The following is a 20,047-nucleotide window of genomic DNA, read 5'->3' on the forward strand; positions in this document are numbered from 1 at the left end:
TTTAACAGATCTACCAGATTCTTATAGCTATGGCTAGCATCTGCTATGACAGAAACAAACAGATGGCTGAGTCTGCTACTGGGCTATTTTTTCGATTTTTTGTTTTTTCTAGCCCGTTCTAGCCCGTTCTAGCCCTGCTCTTTCCTAGTATTCTGCGATCCGTATGTTTTAGTAAAATAAATTGATGAAACATTACACGATAATGACATAAATACAAAATTGACTATTGTACACTTGTAAACAAGTCTAACTCTGTCTAATTTACCCTACTACTAGCAATAAGAAATAGTAAGTAGGAACTAGATGTAGCACCAGACTGACCAGAGCCAGTGGCTCTGGTAGCACTGTTGCTGTAGCTGCTGAATAATGTTTTTATGCACTGAAACTCTGAAACACTGCAATATTTTCTGATCATAAAATTAAAAGAACAGCGATCGGTTTTATAAAAGTTAATTTCAGTTAACGATTTGATAAATAAAAACAATTTATCAATTTATTATTTATATATTATTATGCAAAACAACAAAAAACAATCACGGATACGACCCCAGAGGGCAGCAGTATTCGCGGCTCTTTTTCCCTGTTCAGACCTCACATCTCTGTTTGACTGTTAGTCTCAGAGTCCGTCTGCATAGCTGCGCAAGCACATGTCTAAAGTCATTTTTAACAGAGCAAAGACAAACTTTTAATTGCAAAGCAATACATAGCCATAGAAGATGGAAAATGATGATGTAAATTACAATTCACTTTTTCTATTTTCAGAGACCTACAACTAATTTTTGAAATCTCTATTCTAGATTGTTTGGTCGATCATAAACAAATCATTTTGTTCTTATAAAGTGAAGTAGGGCATTTCTTGCACATATTACTGGCAATAGGTTTTAATTCTATCATATTTTTATAGCACTAAAACTCAAAGGTTCTGCAGAAATGAGTATAATCTTACTGGACTGTGCAACCGTTCATCCTGCCCACTTGCCAACAGTCAGTATGCTACGGTAAGGGAAGAAGATGGAAACTGCTTTCTTTATATGAAAACAGTTGAAAGGTAAATTCAATTGAAAACTGTTGCCTGATTAGGCAGTATGTTTATGTAATGTTTATATTTGAAGGTCTGGATTTCCTCGAAATATGTGGGAAAAAGTGAAGCTGTCAAAAAGTTTGGAGAAAGCTCTTCGTCAAATCAATGAATACCTTGTGTACTGGCCAGGTTTTCTTAAACAGAAATGCAAACAGCGACTGCTTAAAATCTCACAATATTTAATACGCATGAGGAAATTAAGGCTGCGAAGACAGTAAGTGAATTCACACAATATGTTCCTCATTTTCTAAATGCTCTGTTGTATTATGCTATAGGAAAAAATTAGTTCCAATCCAGAGGAAACAGGATAGACGTGAACGTCGTCGAGAAGAAAAGGCTTTGGTTGCTGCTCGTTTAGATTCCGCTATTGAAAAGGAACTACTGGAACGTCTGAAGCGTGGAACTGTATGATTATTTTATATTAATTAAAATAGCATCTTATTATAATGAAATCATTTTTAGTATGGTGATATCTACAACTTCCCTCAAGTTGCTTTCAATAAAGCTTTGGAAGAAGAGGAAGAAGAAGAAGTTGAGCCTGAGGAATATGGAGAAGATGATGAAAATGAAGAGGAAGAAGGGGTATGTGGAGTCAAATTTACAAATTGTCAGTTGTTACATCAATCATTATCCATAAATTGGTATTTACCAGGAACTTGATGAAGAGCTTGAGAAAGAGTTGGAAGAAGAGAGTGAAAATGAAGAGATTGAATATGTTGAAGCTGATAGTGATTTAGAAGCTGAGCTGGAAGGTGAATCCGACGTTGAAGACATTCAAGTTAACAAAGCGCAATCAACAGATTCCATTAAAGAAAACATAAGAAGGAAACCAAGGCTTGAAATTGAATACGAGACTGAAACTTCCAAAAGTTTGAAACATAAAGTTTAGCTTTATCAAGACAATACACCTTCTGAACTTTCTAAGCTGGTACTCTATTGCTTAAAGAGCATATTTATGCATCTCTTGTTATTCTTTAAACAAGATATCATCAATTTTGACGACCTTTTGCGATTGGAAGGAAGAAGATTCCCTCCACACAAAACTCATGTCCTGTAAAAAAAAAAAAAAAAAAAAAAACTCGAAATAGCTGTACGTTTGTGTGGGATAAATAGCAAATTTATGTAGGATAAATCAAAATAACCCCGAAATAGAGACGGAGTTAATGACGCTACTAATACATAACAGGGAACCTTCTATATAATGCAGTATCTATGCAATAGTATTGTTATTGATTGAAGGGCAGCAATAATAATGTTTGATTTTTGTGACAATTTTATATAGTTAAGCAAACAAGCAAAGATGGTACGAATTGTACTAAACACCAAACAAAATCATACATCCATACTATTTTTGTATCACGCCACTTTATAGTTTGACAACATATTTAAATTTACAAAATAATAATTAAGTACCGTGTGGCTTCAGATCTGAAATAATTGTCAGCCTGTTGTAGAACGGTTAAGGCACAACGAATTCTCAAATACAACCCGAAAACAGTACACGAAAAACAAAGACTACATATTAAAATTGACACAATGAAGTGCGTTGATAAGTGTGCAGGAGGCGCGATTTCGACGACCCATTTTTGCAGTTTGTAAAGCCAAGTTACCACGTATTTTTTTTTAAATGTGAAACGGAGAAAGGTTAGAGTAAAAGATTGCCTTATTACTTTATACAAGTAAGTGGTAGCTGACCCATTTAGATATAATTTGACTTCGACTTTGCAATTCCTGCCTGTTCTCTGTTCAGTACAGATTAATTTTACGAGCTATCAATTTACGGCACATATGACAAGTACGTAAAGTTTGCGAGCAGCTGTCACACGCTCCATGGCCACAAAGGAATGCCTGCAATAAATTCAATATTAGTATGGATAATAATGAATGAAATGTCGTTTATCTTACCACATTTCTTCGGCGTTCCATACAAATGGAACAAGTGTAAGTTTCCTCTATCTCAGCAATACGAGATTCCAAATATCTTAACCTATCTTCACTAGGTTGAGACGATGGACATAATATTGGAGTTCCGTCTATGAGAAAAGAAATAATTTGGAATCATTAGATAAAACGAGAAAAAAAAGAATGAAAAAAGATTCTTAATATACCTGAATTTGATTTGAGAGCGATCACAATGTGACATTTCAAACATTTTTTCATCCGTAGAGCACAATCAAAACAAGTGACGATATGCCCACAAGGCTCAAACCGAACGGTGGGTGGACTTTCGTAACAGACAATGCATTCCAATCCGCTGGACGGAGGTGATGGTTGAACGGTTGAGGCAGCCTTGTCTTTTGTCTCAACCGGACAAACCATAGAATCGCAATCGGTAGCCACTTCCCCGACAACCAACGGGGGAGAGAGGGATGGGCGGTGATGAACGTGGCTTACCAAAGTTTCCCAAACAGATACGTCGGCAATGAGGTCGGCACACGTTTTGTTCCGGCGATTCCGGGCTTCCGGATTACATCCAAGTTGCACCAAATAACAGGCGATTGCAAGCGCTAGGGTGTGATTTGGATTTCGACCGTTCGAATGTAACGACTGCTGGATCTTTGATGAGAAATGACAATTGAACAATTATCGTAAGTGATGAAAGATAAAAACAAAAAAAACAAAATAACTTACATTAAAAATGTTGGGTGACAAGGTGCGACTGGCTTCTCCTTGAAGAGAATGCAACTTGAGACAGGCAACGTGGATTCCGGTATCACCGTCTTCATCGGCAGCCGTTACATCCGCGCCGGCTTCCACTAAAAGCTCGACAAGAGAAGCATGTCCTTGAGACACAGCTAAGAGTAGTGGTGTCTGTCTTCTATTGTTTAAAGTATCCACAGAGCACTGCCCGAGATCCAATAATAGTTTTCCCATCTAAAAAAAACAAAAAAAACAAAAAAAAGCAAAAACAAAGCAAAAACAAAACAAATAATGAATGGTTCAAAGAAAAACGTGCTCTAAAATAGCTACCTACCTGAACATGTCCATTTAAACTAGCTAGGTGAAGGGCGGCGAATCCATCATCCTTTTTCACGTCGACAAGTTGCCGACTGCGCATTAGAATGCGCTCAGCAGCACTGAGGACGTGTCGCCAGGTTTGTATGAATTATGCATGTCGGACTCATTTGGACTAAAATACAAGTCGCTACTTACAAGTAATTGCCTTTGAGAGCTGCATGATGAAGAACGTTGAAACCTCGCTTGTTTCTCAGAGTGAAGTCAACGGCTGATGCCGAAGCCAAAGCTTCGATAATGTCAGCATTTTCCTTGCCTATGGCATCGTGCAGAGCAGTATCTCCGTACGAATCCTGGAGCAGGTTCAAAAGAAGAATCCCAATTTGACGCCCACAAGTCATCTGCTTATTATTATCAAGGTATACGTACTTGAACATTGACGTCACATCCGTATTTGAGAAGCATTTGAACACAACTGGGAAATTGCTTGTTGACGGCCACATGCAACGGAGTACATCGGCCACGGTTTGTACTGTCAATAACAGCGCCTTTTTTTATGAGCAATTCCATAACCTCGGGCTGATTGCTGTCAGGAAATCATTTGGCAAAGGAGAAATCAATGTTTTAGTCGTTTGGCTACACGAAAATGAAATGATCCGATTACCCAAAAGCAGCATAATGTAATGCTGTATCACCGTCATCGTCAGCAATCTCCATCGATGCCATCTTGGACAGTAGCAATCCAACGAGTTCAGTGTGGCCCTGGTGAGACGCAACCTGAAGGCAAGTCTTCCCACTGCTTTTGGCATCGGCTTTATCAGGATGCTGTAGCAAGAGCTGTTCGAAAATATTAAATTGGCCTTGAGCGGCCGCTCTTACAAGCCGATCAGCCACGGTGCCTTCGCTAAACGTCCCTGGTTGTTGTGACGGCTGCGAGAGAGGGGACAACTGCAACGGCTGCTTAGGGCCACTTACAAGCAGGTGAGAGAGCAACGAAGCCAGCGGATCTGTAACGTTGAGTTGAAGAAGAAGAACAAGAAAACAAAAAAATAAATGGTATGTAAAAGGAAAGTAGTGGTGATTGGAAAGACCAACTTATATGTTCCTGTCGAATGCTTGCAGCCATGGTGTTGTGCAGTTCGGTCGCCGAACCGGGTAAAGGAGTGAGACACAAAGGATTCAGTGTCCACGTCTGCCCATCAACTGTAACTCTTAGATCACCGTCGTCATATACTTTGGTCACCTTTCCGATTTTCCCCAGAGCCTGGAAAGATTTCATTTGTTTCAATAAATCAGACGCTAGTTTTCTTTTTCAAATTCTATTTTTAGAAGTGACTGCCATTTCCCCTCCTACCAGACATTTACAGCTAACCGGCGAACGCTTTCATGTTTCGATTCGGTTTCCCAACAACTTGAAACAAATTCAATCAACTACAAGTAGAAGGGAGAAAAGGCGACGTCACTACAATTGATGTCCGAAGTCTATCAAAGTACACTTACCGACCGCATTACATCCACCCACTCTCCATGGCCTCGCTGCAGTAGTTTCACATGAGCTATGTCATCCGTCAACCTTACTGCATCGCCAACGGAAAAAGCAGATAAACGATAAATGGCTCGCGGATGGAAAGTCCAACGTTGATTGCTGCCATCGAATTGAACTCGAATATCTCCTCGTTCAGTGACACGATGAACCGTTCCGACGTGTCCTATACACTGTTGGCATCAAAGAGTTATTGCCAATTTGCCATCCAACTGCTTGAGACAATCATTCATTTTCCAAAAGGTGAATTCAACTTACCTCTGCCATGCGCGGGTTCCATCCTCCGTGACCTTCTTGCATTTCTCGAAGTCGATCGGCGTCAACGGTGACTTTGACTTTGTCACCTACGCTGAACGCAGGGACACCACCAGGTGAGCCAGGACCCCGCGGAGTTCTACTCGCGGAATCGCTGGATAACCCCAAAACTGGAAGGGCTTCCCGATAGTAAAATCCACCAACTGCAGCATGGACCAACTTGAGATCCACTTTACCCTTGTGTCCGAGACGATAAACATTCGTTGAGCCGGAGGAAGCCCAAGCTACGTTGGCAACACTGCGACCAGATTCATTATCCCAACCGCGAACATCGACGACTCTTCCAATTTTCCCTTCCCCGCCATCCTAGGTTAACAAACAACATGTGTTTCATGAACAATGGCAGCAAAAAGCCAAATGATCATAGTTCATTACTGGCAAAAAGGCATTACGAATGCATTCAATCAATGAATTATTACAAGATCTGCTTTGATTGAATTGATAATAGCCTACACATTGACAAATATTTTTACCTGATTTCCCCAATCCCAATCAGGACCTCGGACGACTTTGGCCCCTACGAATATACCTTTGACCTGAACTTTAGACATATTTTGTCGTTTTTCCAATGCAACACTGGAAGTTCAAAAATTTTGATAATGCAAAGAATGAACGAATCCAGAACTCAAATTACCCAAAAGAAGATGAATTTTCGTAGCGTGAGAATGGGTGAGCCAGATCATGTTTATCTTCCATAAAACAAGATGTGCACAAGTCAAAATCTTTGCACAATTGGCACTTCCATCTCATTCCTGAGATTCCTTGGCACTTGCATCCATCACATACAATGTTTTGAAACTTCACACCAACAGTGGCATTATCACATACCTAAATTCCAATAGATTTTATGATTGAAAATAAACAAATTTCAGATAATAAATGAATAGTTGGTTTAACCTACCCTTAAGTCATAAGCTCCTTGATAACCAACACGATAATTTGTCCTAGCTCCAGCATCCCACTGAACAACTACTGTTTTATCAGGACTTGATGGGCTTCCAAGTTTACCAATTTCTACAACAGTTCCAATATTTCCATCACCACCATCTTGATTGCCCTGTACAAATATATGAAAATTTACATTTTGATTTTGATCAATTATTATTTAGGTTTACAAAAAAGCGTTGTTTTACAATACACGGAAGATAAAAATAGGTCTAACACGTTTGATTTCAAAATTAATCAATGTATAAGAAAATAATGTCAATTTTAGTACACAAATTCCAGTCGAAGGCCTTGAATCCGAAATCGATACCAATAATAACGGATCTTTTCAAATTGAAACTTATCTAGTTGACAAACCCAAATTAAAATTATTTTACTATAGTTGAAACAGATATACAGAAACAGAGTTTCTACTTCTATTGTCTAAAAATGAATTTTCAATATTCTCCCCAAACCATTGAACCTTATTGTGTAGGTATATTGTACTTAAACAATTTACTTAACATTGTTCAACCAAAAGATCTTTTAAAATAATTTTGAACTATGGGCATAAATAAAAATTGCTTAAATTCAAGATTTTAACAGATAAATGGTGTGTCGGAAATCTTGAAAAGTGGGTATACAACTCTATTACCACAGTCAGGCTTCAACTGCTGGTTGTATACAATAAAGTCTCTTATTGTTCACTTACTGAATATACTACTATCATGTTTATTATCATTGTGGTTTAATAAAGGGGCTGGAGAAAGAGTTAATGCCTAATGTAAACATTTAACTTGTGTTGTTATTGACTTACCCATTTCCAATCTGGGCCTCGAACCACTCTAAGTCCAACATCCATTTCTTACCAAATACTCAGACTGTGAAATGAATTTTGACTTAATGATGCAAGGTTACGACTGTTTTCTAACCCATTTCCGACTGTGCATAACTGAACTTTCAGAATTCTTTTGATAGAATGTTCATAACAATAGAACAATTTGGAGCATTCAAATGTTACGAAAAACACACTAACAAAACAGAAAATTCCGAAACAGTATAAGCTCAAACTGTAACTTCTTATTAAAAAAGAACATGAAGAACCTTAGCATAAAATACTGGTACATTTAACTAAGCCAATTAATAATCATATAGAAAAACCAAACAATGAAATCCTGAAACGATGAAATTTTGTATACCCCTAGTTCTAATAATGAAACTATCAACTCGGCCAATCGGGCGAGTCAAGCCTAGAATCCGCAATCCGGATTCCTCGAATTCGACCGATTTTCCACTTGACGGTTTTCAAGCAGAATCCCCAAGTTCAGACGTTTGGTGTGATGTAGAGACATCTTGTGTGAAGATTTGTTATCGACCATGGGGGTAATTTATGGTTACTTGGCACTTGGCAGTGACATTCACTAATAATAAACGGTTTAGCCTATACGGAAAAAGCGTAATATTTATAATTTATATGACTAAACAGCTTTTCTTGTGGAATATTTAGAATGAAATTGACAATTTCGTGATTAATCCGCGATTCTTGCTTATAATCAGTCGGACATTTATACATACGAAATTGAGTTAACACATTTTGTTGGGATTGCTGCAGAGATTTAATTTCTTTGCATTCAGAAAAATAATTAAGAGCTTGAAATTAATTGAAAAAATTTTAATGTGAAAAAGAATGTCTAATAGGCCTAGGATTAGGATTTTAGGAATCGTCGAACGAGTTCATTCGCAGCCGGCCATGGATCGAAGTTCTAATAACCATCACAGGTGTCGCTGAAGTTGGTACAGAAAAGCCATTCTCAGTCAGGGGCGTTAGTGGGACAGAAATCTTTTTTAGAAAGAGAGAGACACGCTGCTATATCTAGTAGGCTATGCCCAGAATGACGTCAAAAAGCGTCCATACTGCTAAATGTTAGACGTTAGAGGCTCCTCCATTGTACTGTCAAACTTTCAATCCTAATCGAAATCAAAATGTAAGAAAGAGTTATAATTATTTTGTACTTCTCATTTCAGACTGAACAGCTTCTGTTTCTTTTTCCGTTTTGAGATAATTGTAACTTTATTCTAAAGCCTACATCATAAATCGAGTGCTATCGGTGTCGATGGGCGGGTTCTGTCAGAAAATGTCCACAATTGGGACATTGACAAACTAACCACGACTATTTTAGTTATTCTAGATTCTAAATTGTCCAGCTATTGAATCTTAATTACTGAAAATTTTGTAGCTGTAAAATGTCTTGTTTAATTGCATTAAAGGTCTGCTGCACCTGGATCAGAAGTTGGAGCTGATGGTCAAGCTCCAGTTGTTGGTGGAGCAAGGAATCCTCAACAAATGGCTGCCCAAAAAAGACTCCAACAAACTCAAGCACAAGTGGATGAGGTCATTATCTAAATACTTTGTTTTAAAAAACCTATTGATGATGTTTTTTATGGATAGGTTGTTGGAATCATGCGAGTCAATGTTGAGAAAGTGTTGGAGAGAGACCAAAAACTTTCAGAGCTAGATGACAGAGCAGGTAACATAGGTGTTTAACATCAGTGATAGCAATTTTAACTTAAAATTGTTGCAGATTGTTTGTGTGCATTTTAAATTTAATATAATTAGTATTAGTGCTGAACAGATCTGGTATCTATTTTTGTGGTGTCTTCTATACATTGATTGATCTGCTTGTGTTGTCTATGTTTAAAATTAAGTATTTTATAAATATAATATAGTTTTATCAATTTTACATTTCTATTAGATGCTTTGCAACAAGGAGCTTCACAGTTTGAACAACAAGCTGGAAAATTGAAAAGGAAGTTTTGGTGGAAGAATTTGAAGGTAAGAATAAACTTGAAATAATATTGAAGGAAATAGCATAATCAAATATTAAAATGGAATATAATGGAATAAATTGTGAGTAATCCTAGATTTTGTGTGAGATTGATAAAACTAACATTAAATTAAAAATAAATTAGCTATGGAAATGTGTAATACTGTTCTTTCTCTTTAGATGATGATTGTAATGGGTGTAATTGGACTGATAATCCTAATCATCATAATAGGTATGTATTAGTTTGAATTTAAAATTAGTGTTGAAAACAGTTTTGGTGTTATGGGAAAAATTTCATAGAAAATTTGTATTAAAATTGAAAGCGGTGATCTAATTAATTTACTTCCAACATTCTTTTGGCTGCTGATGGACTCTTGTCATTTATAACATTTCTTTGTCTTTAGTCAACTTCATGTAAAACTCATTGAGACACTTATATGGATCATTCCTTTTACTTTCCTTAAAAGTTCCACCTTAGTTAAAGTGAAAGCTGACAAAGTTATATCAATCTACTATGTTCTTGCTTTTCAAGACATTTAATTAAGTAGAATTTGAAGACTAGATAACTAGACTAGATGCCTCCATTATTGTCATTTTTTCAACCTTTAATAAATAAGGGTATGTTGGCTAGACAAGTTTTTAAATGGTTGTCAAGTTTTTAGATGTGCATCCGTAGAACTATCAAATATCTGGTTTTGTTGGATGAGTGATGTGTTTATTGTAGTAGTCGTTGCGACATTGACCGTCAACGTATTACAACAGATTCTCATTACGCTAGCGTAATCTGAATGTACTAGTTCATTTTGTGTTTGTTGATTGCTGACTAATTTGTTTTCTTTACCTTGATTCTCCCCTCGTGTATTGTCATACTAAACTATTACTCAGTTGTTTCAAAATTGAAGGACTGTTCGATTTTCAATGAATTTGGGGTTTTTAGTTCCTAAGTATTTCAGTTTAGCGTGTTTATTTTGTAATTTTATGTTTTTTCACCTTTTTTTACTTTTTTCGATTTACTTGTTTTTAATTTTGTTTTCCAATTTAGTTTGGGCCACTGCCGGTTCTAGTAATAACAGCATCACAGACTCGACGACAAATTCACCTTAAGCAATTTGGCGACGTTTCTTGTTTTGAGTTTGCGCATTCATCATCCTTCTGTTGATGAGCTTTACTTTTTCCTGTTGTCAGTTTCGTGGTACTAGTCCACACGGGTTTGCGTTGGGAAACAGTAATATACATGAATTATATGTACGTCATGTTGTATAACCTTTCTGCCAAGAGTTGCGTTTTCCATCAACATCAGAAGTTCAAGATCCTAGGCAGGAAGTTTCCGTGCGGAAACAACGAACTATTCTTGTCTTCTTTCAGCAACGTTTAACCCTTCGCCGTTGGATATGTTTTATTGCTTACCTATGTTACTTATCTAATGTTACATGTAATCTGATAGCTTGGACTTTCACCGTTTCTATTGTATTATATGTAATCCATCAGCTCCTTGACATTGAGTCTAATTCTTGTCCCCTGTTATTGCACTTGATTTAAGGGAAGTTTGCATTTGCACCAGGTTAATTTACTATCTTCTTCAATGGTAGAATTTTTTTGAAACCAGCATTCTTTAATTGTCTGTGAGTGTATAGATTAATATCCCAATTTTTTTATCATTACACATGTCGTTTATGTGTTTATTCAATTCTTTAAATTTTTACAACGAACCTACGAAATTTATTTCAAAGTTACTGATGGAACGTGATCAGTCAATTGCGCTGGCAAATCCATAAATGATTTCTACAGAAAAATGAAATGGTAAAAAAAATAATAATAAATATCAAGATAACGTTAATACCTTTGAAACCTTGAGAGAAACACCTTCTGGAACATTTCGTTGGATATACTCCAAAAAAGTTTTCAGAGTTGATTCTGTTAGTCTTTCATAAATCATGTGACGAAAATATGTTCGAACTTCATATTGAACTCTATGTTTTTTGTAAATATGGACTGACTTCAGAAGAGTCAGTCTATGGTGATGTGGTTTTTGAGGAGCCCAACTTTAAATGAGAAAAATTAGCATAGAAAAGAAAATGAACAACACAGAAGAGAAAACTAGAAAATCATAGTTTTACCATTTGCCTATTGTTATTCCCAATTGCTTTGCAGCATAAGTGGCAAACCATTCATAGCTTAGCAGCACTGCTGGTTCCCCACTGCGTATCTCAACCTCTACACTTCCATATAGAATATCTTTTTTCTCACTGTGATTCTAACAAAAATGTGTTAATTTATAGCAACATACATAGTTAAAATAATATTCACCTCAAGGTTTACACTATTTGAAGTGCTATATAATCTTGTTGGAATTAAGTTATTTCTTACAAGATGTACTTTGTTATTGTTGATAAAAGTACGTTGCATTCCATTTTCCCCAAGAATATTTGAGTATGATTTATTTATAACCTGGAATAAAATTTGTAAGGATGAAACCGAAAAGCAGGTTTTAAAAAGTTCGAATGGGATTTTTTACGCGCAGATAATGAGACATAATGGCTAGCTCCGAAGTTACACTTGTTCCTGAAAATCAGTGCTTCCACTTTTTGTTTCTGAGATACGCCGGGACGTTGCCAGAAAACCCTAATCTAGGTTTTTTTTTAAAGTAAAAAACCCCCAAAAAAACCCTGCTTTTTAAAATGAAAAAACCCCGAAAAACAATAGAATTTTGTTTAAAAACCCTGTAAAATTTTATATTTACATCCTTTGATCATTTCGGATTCGGAAGTTGATTCGTTAAATGGTAGCGACAAAAGACACCGTCCTTGCCAAAAATAAAAAATTCTGATTTTGTAAAAAAATTGGATGAAACTCCCATTTTTTTTTACAGAATTAGTTATTCTATCAATTTCGCTGAAAAAAATGATAAAATTTTTGTAAAAAGGAAAGGTAATTCTCTGCCCGTCTTTGCCTTGAACCTTCACCTTCTTTCATGGGCAATAACCGCTCTTCCAACTAGGCTACCATTTCTTAATTTCTTGGGATAAACACAGCTAAAAAACGAGCCCAGAGTGGCTAGCAGAGTCAAACGAATAGGACCGAAAATTCTATTCGAATGGGGTTTTGCGCTATTGCACCGTCAGGCCGCTAGGGGCGCTCTGACGGCTGACGGTTGGGGGGTACCCCTCTCTAGTCTCTACATCTGACGGCTGGGTGTACGGACACGGACCCTATCCCCCCTTTCCTGGAACCTTTACAGACTCCAGTGCGGTACCTAGCGGTTGGCATAGGCATAGCAAAATTATAAACTTCTACGTCAAGCAGCGCTGAAGCGACCGTTTTTTAAAAAAACTTGAAAATTTTGGAAAACCTGAAAAAAAACCCTGGATTTATAGAAAACCCTGTAAAGTCTTTAAACCCCTAAATGGGTCGAAAAACCCTAAAACAGGGTAAAAACCCTGAAAGTGGAAGCACTGCTGAAAATTCCCAAACCAAAATTTTATAGGCCTAGCTGACGGACGGAGAACAGCAGACAGTGCTGCCACTTCTGAAATAGCAAAGTCGTGCAGGGTTGCCTAAAAAGTCCCGAAAATCCGTTTTTTTTAAAAATCCTGCACTTTATCTTGCACGATTTTCTTCAAGATCCCGCAAAATCTTGCAAAAAAAATAACCCGCATAAATCCGACACGATCCGACATAATTTCCTAGTTATCCTAGTATATTTGAAGTCTTTTCTTGTCAGACAGATGACAGTAAAACATTATTTTGATACTGTTGACCGACAGTTAAAAGCTAACGACGGGAGACGGTGATGAAAGTTTTAAATTAAAATCTCGAGTTTCCAACGCTACCATTAGTTAATGGTGGCACTGGCTTTGACTTTTAAGGCGTTTAACCATCCTTTCTGGAACTTCGATGGATGCGCTTGAAGCTTGTTGGTTGACCAGACAACAGCGCCACAGTGGTCTCAATTGTTGTCTACTGCAAATTTCAATTGATTAATACAATTATCACCAGATATTCAAAAAATCCCCAAAAATTACCAGAAATCCGACAAAAAATTCGAAAATCCTGCAAAATCTTGCGTGCCAATGTCATGCAAGCACTTCGAAAATCCTGCAAAAACGGACAAATCCGACATAGTAGCAGCACTGACAGCAGAACATATATTGGGAACATGGAGCCCTAACAACAATGTTGCGCGATTTAAAAAATCGAATATTCATTCGTGCAAGCAGAGCAGAGCCATAGATGCCTGGTCGGTTCACGGCTGTGTTGGCTTCCCTATCCCGGTTTCAGGGTAAACGTAAGCCGATTTGGAAACTGGAATGAGCGCCTCTAGTGAGTGTGTCAGCTACTACGTGAAGCCAGCCAATCAGGAAGGTTCTATGAAAAACTCATTGGCCAATCACAGCTTACTTTTCTACAAGAAGTGAACAATAATAAAAAGGTAGAAGTATCCAACTGTCAAACCTCTAAGTCTTATCTAAGTGTCCTATCTTTCTAAGTGTCCTCACATTCTTACATTTTATTGTTTGGTTGTGTAAAAAAAATTATGTAATGACATGGTACGTTTTATTCTTAGTTACTTTGAATTTTATTCTCTTTCGTATTACTAGTGTAGTTACAAATGGGTATGTATTTACACGAATCATTTCCTTGCATACAATGTTTCATAAATACAGAGGTACCTATGCAAGTTTTGCCAATTTTTTTTTTTTTTTTTTTTTTTTTTACATTTGCTGAATCGATCGTTGAAATCCTTTATCAATTGCGTTATATCTTCAATCGTTGTGAAATGGTTTGACAAAGCAGTAGTGCTTGATGGAATGTTCTTTCCGTTGACATAATACATTACTTCTTGTTTGTTTTGAAACCATACACTTTTTACATTAAAATTTCCATTTGGTAGTTGATCCATCGAAATGCAAAAAATCATTTGTTTGCTTTGATCAAAAGACCACATCCAATTCTTTAGTACTTTTGATAAATATACTAGTGACTGAAAAGTAAAAAAATTAGACTCGAAATTAGTAGAACTTGCTTCCATAGAAGGTGATGTAACTGTCGTATCTTCAATGACAACAGCAAGATTTTCGGTCAGGTCTATTGCACCGTCGGGCTGACGGTGCTCGAATGAGGTTTTGCGCTATTGCACCGTCAGGCTGACGGAGCTTGAATGAGGTTTTGCACTATTGCACCGTCAGGCCGCTAGGGGCGCTCTGACGGCTGACGGCTGGGGTACCCTCCCTCTTTCTGACGGCTGGAGCGAAGCTACCCCCTTCCTGACGGCTGGAGCAACCCTCCCCCTTTCTGACGGCTGGGTGTACCTCCTTTCCAGGCCGCTAGGGGCGCTGTGACGACTGACGGTTGGGCCTCTCTACACAGTCTACAGTTGGCGCTTACCCTCCCCCTTTCTGACGGCTGGGTGTACGTGTACCAACCGTCAGGCCGCTAGGGGCGCTGTGACGGCTGACTGTAACCACCATGCACCATTCATAATGTGTAATTTTAAATATTTTCATATTCCTTGTTTTGCATGCTGTATATAAATGTTTTTTGGCTTGCTTTAATGTTCAAATACAAAGTGTTTTGTAATTTATTACTTCATTCAATTAATAATAAAAATACTGAGTCAGTTATTCATACTGTTACGCCGCTAGGGGCGCTTGATATTAAAAGTTACCGCGACATTATGAAAACGAGCTAATGAATTCATCCCGCGGCTATCTCGTGAATTACTCAATGAAAATAGGCTTACTGTTTAGACTTAATTAATCTTTCGCGCCAGATTGACATGACACTGCACTGCTGACTGACCACCAAATTTCACCTCCAAGTTTGAATTTGAATTTTCTTTGAATTTTACTTTTCATCGTTTGACTTTTCCTTTACTTTAAGTTTGTGTATTACCAGTTTAAGTTGGATTACCAGTTTTACTTTTAGTTTTTGTTTAAGTTGTAAGTTTTTGTAGTTATTGTTCTTTCTTTTGTTTGTTTCTTACTTTGTTTGTTTTTTACTTTGTATTAAGTTTGTGTTAGCTCTAAGTTTCTCTTCTTGTTCTTGTTTTACTACTTATAATTAGTCTTAGTTTGTTAAGTTCCTGTTTTGACAATGTCTTTGTTAGACAGTTTAGTTGTTGGTAAGAATTTTGACAGTTACGATGATGTATTGGAATTTGCTGACGCTCTTGCAAAAGAGAATAATTTCCCTTTAAAAATTAATGACACTGTAAGTATTGAAGCTTACAACGCTAAAGTTAAGAATCAGTTAGACCCTAAGTGGAAATTTAAGTTTGTGTTTATCACGTGTTCCCACTATGGGCGACACAAAACAAGAGCAACTGGTTTGAGGCCAAATCAATGTGTGTACGCCGCCAATTGCAAGTTTGGATTTCGCGCTGTATGCATCCCTGTTCTTGGCAAATTTCAAATTGCACCGGAGAAGTTTTGTAAGGCACACGCCAACCATGCCATATCCGAGAACCACATCAAGCTTTATCGCCGAAAAGAGTGATTTTAATTATTACCGATAATACCAATAAAGACTAATCTATTACTCTTTATTTCAGAAATCTTTGAAAAACCCAGAGCTCCATAAGTTTGTTATGTCCGCTTTGTCGGTGGGGGGAAATCCCACTTTGACAAGGAAGGAAATTCATAATAAATGGGGACACTTCATGAAGAGCAAAGACATCCAGAACATGAAGCAAGCAATGTCAGGCTTGTGTCATAAAACTAAAATTGACGATTGGAGAGGGGGGTCTAAAAAACATGAATAACTTACAGAAAAATCGGTCCCGCCTTCAAAAAACAAATATAAACTTGAAGTAGAAGAAACAATGAATTAAAGGATTCTAAGATTGTATTTTTAGGTCGTTTATGTTACATATGGGAGAGATTTTAAAACTTTTCGTTTCCCCATAAGCTTCATGTTAAAACGCACAAAGAAATTTTCGACGGCTCACCGATTTTTCAATAGATTTTAATTTTTTTTAAATACTACATTACATTGAAATTAAACAAAAATTGGAACTTAAGTTAATCTTGCAATTTTCTTTAACTCCGTATTTTTAAAATAATTTTTTAAAAATAAAGACACCATTTAGCAAAAAGTTAATTTTTAAACACATTTTAAAATATGATCCCTTAATTTTTTCTTTCTCGGGTTTTACACAGAGTAAGAAAATACTGAGTTTCCCCGTGTGGTGTGACGAAGCCTTATGGAAAATTCCAACGGGGTAGTTTCACCATAGTCTCTATCACTCTGCTTATAGGAGTGATGCAATCAAACATACTATGAATGATATTGTAATTAACCACAGGTTATAATAAGTTAAAACAAACTTTATAATGTAGGAAATTAGTTTTTTTTAACAAAGCTCATTTATTGGTTTTCATAAAAAACTAGAAATATTTCCACAATAAATCAAATGAAAATTTGATTTTTCATCCTATCGTTTTTTATAAATTTAAATATCTTCCTTACCAAATTTCTCGGGAGCTTTGAACTGCAGATTCTCCTAAAATGATCTTTTTTATATGAGAAAATCGAAATTAACACGTAGTTTCAAATTTGATGCTTTTTTTGTCAGATTGACTGTACTAGTATGGAGAGGTGGTTACCAATGCAACTTGATCTCGGTCGTCTGGGTGAACCCTACCGACTTTCATGGGTACGACGGTTAGGCGGTAGTGTCACGGATCAGGTCCGTGGGAATAAAAAGCGGTGTATTGATGACGGGAGCGGCTCCTTTTATTATAATTCACTCTCGTTTACAGTTCAGAGAAGGGCAAAATCAAAAACTTGTCTAGCGTTCGGTGTCTTCTTCTTGCCTATCACGCTCTCTCTCCCCTCTTTTTCTACTCCCTTCTCCTCAGCGTTGCCAGCGCCACTAAAAATCAATCCATATGGCGCTGGTGCGCCGCAGTCCGGCGGCCGGTGACGATGTAATTCTGCTGGCCAGCTGCAATAGAACAGAGTTTAACAACAGGACGGGTTACTATAGAGCGAGGGGTTTTGACAGTGACTCTCCGAACTACTCCATCACTACTGGGATGAACGATAGTGACCGTCCCTGTAAGCCGTTCCCCACGCTTAGCATTCTCGTCCATAATAAGAACTTGGTCACCAATTTGAAGAGGACGGGCAGACTGATCCCATTTTTCTCTCCCTATTAGACTCGGGACATATTCCTGCATCCAGCGACGCCAACATTGATTGAGAATGAACTGAGATTGCTTCCATCTTCTTCTTCTCAGACCGTCGAACGCGGTACGCGGTGGGGATGGGCGCCACCGAGTATAAAGTGGTTTGGCGTCAAAGGCTCAGGCTTTGCTGGGTCGGTGTGTACATGAGTGAGAGGCTGACTGTTTAACATTGATGCAACTTCCGCAAATACCATACGAAGCACCTCGTCAGGGACAGATCTAGAGTGGAGAATAGCGCGCATTGCGGCCTTCCTTGACCCGATAATTCGTTTCTACACACTACCAAAGTGGTATCCAGAAGATGATGACTTGTGCCAGTCGATGCCTCGGTTGATGACCTCTTCCGTGACTCGTGCAGAATTTAAATTCGCAATTCCTTGCGCGAGCTCCTTCTTTCCGGCCATCAGATTAGTCCCATTATCGGAGTAGATCACCTTCGGGATTAAACGGCGGAGGGCCATAATAAACGAGTCGGCATCCATAGTGTCGATAACTTCTAGGTGAATGGCGCGGGAGGAAAGACACGTGATCAGGAGGCCGTACCTCTTACTCGATCGCCTACCAATCACGACACTCAATGGGCCAAAGCAGTCTAAGCCAACATTAGTAAAAACACGAATAAACGCCTCGAGATGCTCTTTTGGGAGGTTCGCCATACTATGGCGAACCTCTCAAAAGAGCGGTCCCAAAAGGTTTCGGCAAAGAACGTTGAATTTTGAAAGGCTCGCACCTTGCGAAGGTGCGTTGGATCGCCCTGTGTCCCTTGGGGAGATAGAGTTGTTCACGAACGACACTAAGAGTGTGCTCAACACCCGCCTGATGAATTTTTAGATGACGATCATTGATGATGAGCTTGGTCAGCGGGTGATCAGTGGCAATAATTATTGGGTGTCGAGTGCGTGCCGGAAGCTCAGCATGTTCCTATCGTCCATCAACTTTGAGTAAACCGTTGTTCTCGCAAATGTATGGCCCGACACGCCGTAAAGTCGAGTCGCGGGGAATCACTGTGCCTTTAAGGAGTGCCTTGCGCTCTCGCAGAAACGATTCTTCTTGGGAAACAATCACACACATGCGGAAGGCCTGATCAAGGTGGTCGGCAGTCAGATTTGGGTGTGTTGGTGAGCCGGGCCAGATCAACTGGGCGACATCACGTTTCAACTCGTTCAGCTGCGTTGCACGAGAGATGAGGTTGGAGAAAGTGGGCGCCAACGGATGGGAATAAAATGTTGTCAGGTGTAGCTGTTCAATGTTGATGATTGGTTCTATTTGGTCGTTTTCTGGCGTCGTAGTATGGGATATGAATGGTGCTGGAACGTATTCAGGATCCATTAGAAAAGACGGTTCACCTACAGTTTGGTCCAAAATTTTTTGGTGGAGAAGCGCGAGTGCAATCGTCGGCCGGGTTATCTTCACTACGTACGAAGTACCAGTGATTTAATGCAGAATGGGAAAGAATTTCGTCACGCCTTTTACACACGAACGACGGACGATTGGGCTGGTCAGAACGCAGCTGATGCAATACAATCTGTGAATCGGTGTAATAGTCAACAGCGTAGATAAGAATCCGGAGCTCCTGTCTTATCAGAAGTGACAAGCGGACCGCTAGCACCGCCGCTTCCAACTCGAAACGCAGCACGTCATTGGTTTAAGAGATGCGATCCGGCCCTTAGCCATCACGAAACTGAGATTAACTGATCCATTACACTCGGCCCGCAAATATGCCACCGCTCCAAACGCTACCGAAGACGCGTCCGCAAATATGACAAGACGAAAGATTGACGCTTTCAACGGAAAATTCGACTGGGCGAAAACAGCGGTTTACATAGGGAAAGGACGTATTCTCCAAGCTAGCGACCCAAGTCTTCCACTTTGCCAGTATATCAACGAGCAAAGGTTTATTTCAGCACCGCGACGAAGGTTGGTCGAACACTTGCGATTGTTGAAATAACAATTTTGTGGCTGTAATGACTGGGAGACTAATACCTAATTGGTCGAAAATGAGCGATATGGCCGATAAAAGTTCTCTCTTGGTTGCAACATTCGGCATTGAACGGACTCGGATGCCATAGGTGTCAGTTGCCAAGTCCCATTTCATGCCAAGCTGGTATTCGACAGGAAGAGCACTAAGATAAATGTCTAGTACTTGGGGTGACCTGTCTTGCAGGGGCATCGTTTCTAGTACTCGGTGGGATAATGAGGCAAGTGCTGTCAGCCG

General features: G+C 38.5%; 4 protein-coding genes across 6 annotated transcripts; 2 read left to right on the forward strand and 2 right to left on the reverse strand.

The window, feature by feature from the left end:
- Positions 1 to 571: 571 nt before the first annotated feature.
- Positions 572 to 2,002, forward strand: LOC124200922 (protein MAK16 homolog). Its single transcript, XM_046597302.1, has 7 exons — positions 572 to 731; positions 798 to 844; positions 905 to 1,048; positions 1,113 to 1,295; positions 1,357 to 1,486; positions 1,544 to 1,663; positions 1,734 to 2,002. Exons 1-7 carry the CDS (start codon positions 717 to 719, stop codon positions 1,968 to 1,970), a joined length of 876 nt encoding a protein of 291 aa, XP_046453258.1. The 5' UTR covers positions 572 to 716; the 3' UTR covers positions 1,971 to 2,002.
- Positions 2,003 to 2,377: 375 nt separating this feature from the next.
- On the reverse strand, positions 2,378 to 7,773 carry LOC124200921 (E3 ubiquitin-protein ligase MIB2-like). Its single transcript, XM_046597301.1, has 15 exons — positions 7,636 to 7,773; positions 6,796 to 6,951; positions 6,529 to 6,722; positions 6,368 to 6,470; positions 5,838 to 6,200; positions 5,537 to 5,752; positions 5,132 to 5,300; positions 4,701 to 5,043; positions 4,466 to 4,622; positions 4,235 to 4,389; positions 4,056 to 4,158; positions 3,713 to 3,955; positions 3,190 to 3,637; positions 2,987 to 3,114; positions 2,378 to 2,929 (listed from the first exon to the last, which is right to left on the reverse strand). Exons 1-15 carry the CDS (start codon positions 7,678 to 7,680, stop codon positions 2,828 to 2,830), a joined length of 2,925 nt encoding a protein of 974 aa, XP_046453257.1. The 5' UTR covers positions 7,681 to 7,773; the 3' UTR covers positions 2,378 to 2,827.
- On the forward strand, positions 7,745 to 11,325 carry LOC124200924 (synaptobrevin-1-like). Of its 2 annotated transcripts, none has more exons than XM_046597306.1 (6): positions 7,745 to 8,803; positions 9,087 to 9,210; positions 9,268 to 9,346; positions 9,572 to 9,651; positions 9,824 to 9,875; positions 10,686 to 11,325. In XM_046597306.1, coding segments are annotated over exons 1-6 (399 nt in total). In that variant the 5' UTR covers positions 7,745 to 8,801; the 3' UTR covers positions 10,748 to 11,325. The 2 variants fall into 2 exon arrangements, with proteins under 2 accessions (XP_046453262.1, XP_046453263.1); XM_046597307.1 differs by having other exon boundaries at positions 8,631 to 8,803; positions 10,048 to 11,325.
- On the reverse strand, positions 10,828 to 13,234 carry LOC124200923 (28S ribosomal protein S10, mitochondrial-like). 2 transcript variants are annotated; one of them, XM_046597305.1, is made up of 7 exons: positions 13,107 to 13,234; positions 12,159 to 12,213; positions 11,951 to 12,091; positions 11,761 to 11,897; positions 11,484 to 11,685; positions 11,354 to 11,425; positions 10,828 to 11,263 (listed from the first exon to the last, which is right to left on the reverse strand). In XM_046597305.1, exons 2-6 carry the CDS (start codon positions 12,174 to 12,176, stop codon positions 11,363 to 11,365), a joined length of 561 nt encoding a protein of 186 aa, XP_046453261.1. In that variant the 5' UTR covers positions 12,177 to 12,213; positions 13,107 to 13,234; the 3' UTR covers positions 10,828 to 11,263; positions 11,354 to 11,362. The 2 variants fall into 2 exon arrangements, with proteins under 2 accessions (XP_046453261.1, XP_046453259.1); XM_046597303.1 differs by lacking the exon at positions 10,828 to 11,263 and having other exon boundaries at positions 11,309 to 11,425.
- Positions 13,235 to 20,047: the final 6,813 nt, after the last annotated feature.

Source organism: Daphnia pulex, chromosome 8, assembly GCF_021134715.1.
Source record: "Daphnia pulex isolate KAP4 chromosome 8, ASM2113471v1".
Classification (NCBI taxonomy): domain Eukaryota; kingdom Metazoa; phylum Arthropoda; class Branchiopoda; order Diplostraca; family Daphniidae; genus Daphnia; species Daphnia pulex.

Bases quoted from the DNA above. Each gene is read 5' to 3' on its own strand.
- LOC124200924 (XM_046597306.1), top strand. The intron at 9,347-9,571 runs GTAACATAGGTG...CATTTCTATTAG, and splicing joins AGAGCTAGATGACAGAGCAG to ATGCTTTGCAACAAGGAGCT. The intron at 9,876-10,685 runs GTATGTATTAGT...TTTCCAATTTAG, and splicing joins AATCCTAATCATCATAATAG to TTTGGGCCACTGCCGGTTCT.
- LOC124200922 (XM_046597302.1), top strand. The intron at 845-904 runs GTAGGGCATTTC...ATATTTTTATAG, and splicing joins TTTTGTTCTTATAAAGTGAA to CACTAAAACTCAAAGGTTCT. The intron at 1,664-1,733 runs GTATGTGGAGTC...GGTATTTACCAG, and splicing joins AAAATGAAGAGGAAGAAGGG to GAACTTGATGAAGAGCTTGA.
- LOC124200921 (XM_046597301.1), bottom strand. From the start codon at position 7,680: ATGGATGTTGGACTTAGAGTGGTTCGAGGCCCAGATTGGAAATGG. The intron at 5,044-5,131 runs GTTGGTCTTTCC...TCAACGTTACAG, and splicing joins CATTCGACAGGAACATATAA to ATCCGCTGGCTTCGTTGCTC. The intron at 3,115-3,189 runs GTATATTAAGAA...CTTTTCTCATAG, and splicing joins CGCTCTCAAATCAAATTCAG to ACGGAACTCCAATATTATGT.
- LOC124200923 (XM_046597305.1), bottom strand. The intron at 11,686-11,760 runs GTAAAACTATGA...TCTCATTTAAAG, and splicing joins GGAATAACAATAGGCAAATG to TTGGGCTCCTCAAAAACCAC. The intron at 11,426-11,483 runs GTATTAACGTTA...ATTTTTCTGTAG, and splicing joins TTTCTCTCAAGGTTTCAAAG to AAATCATTTATGGATTTGCC.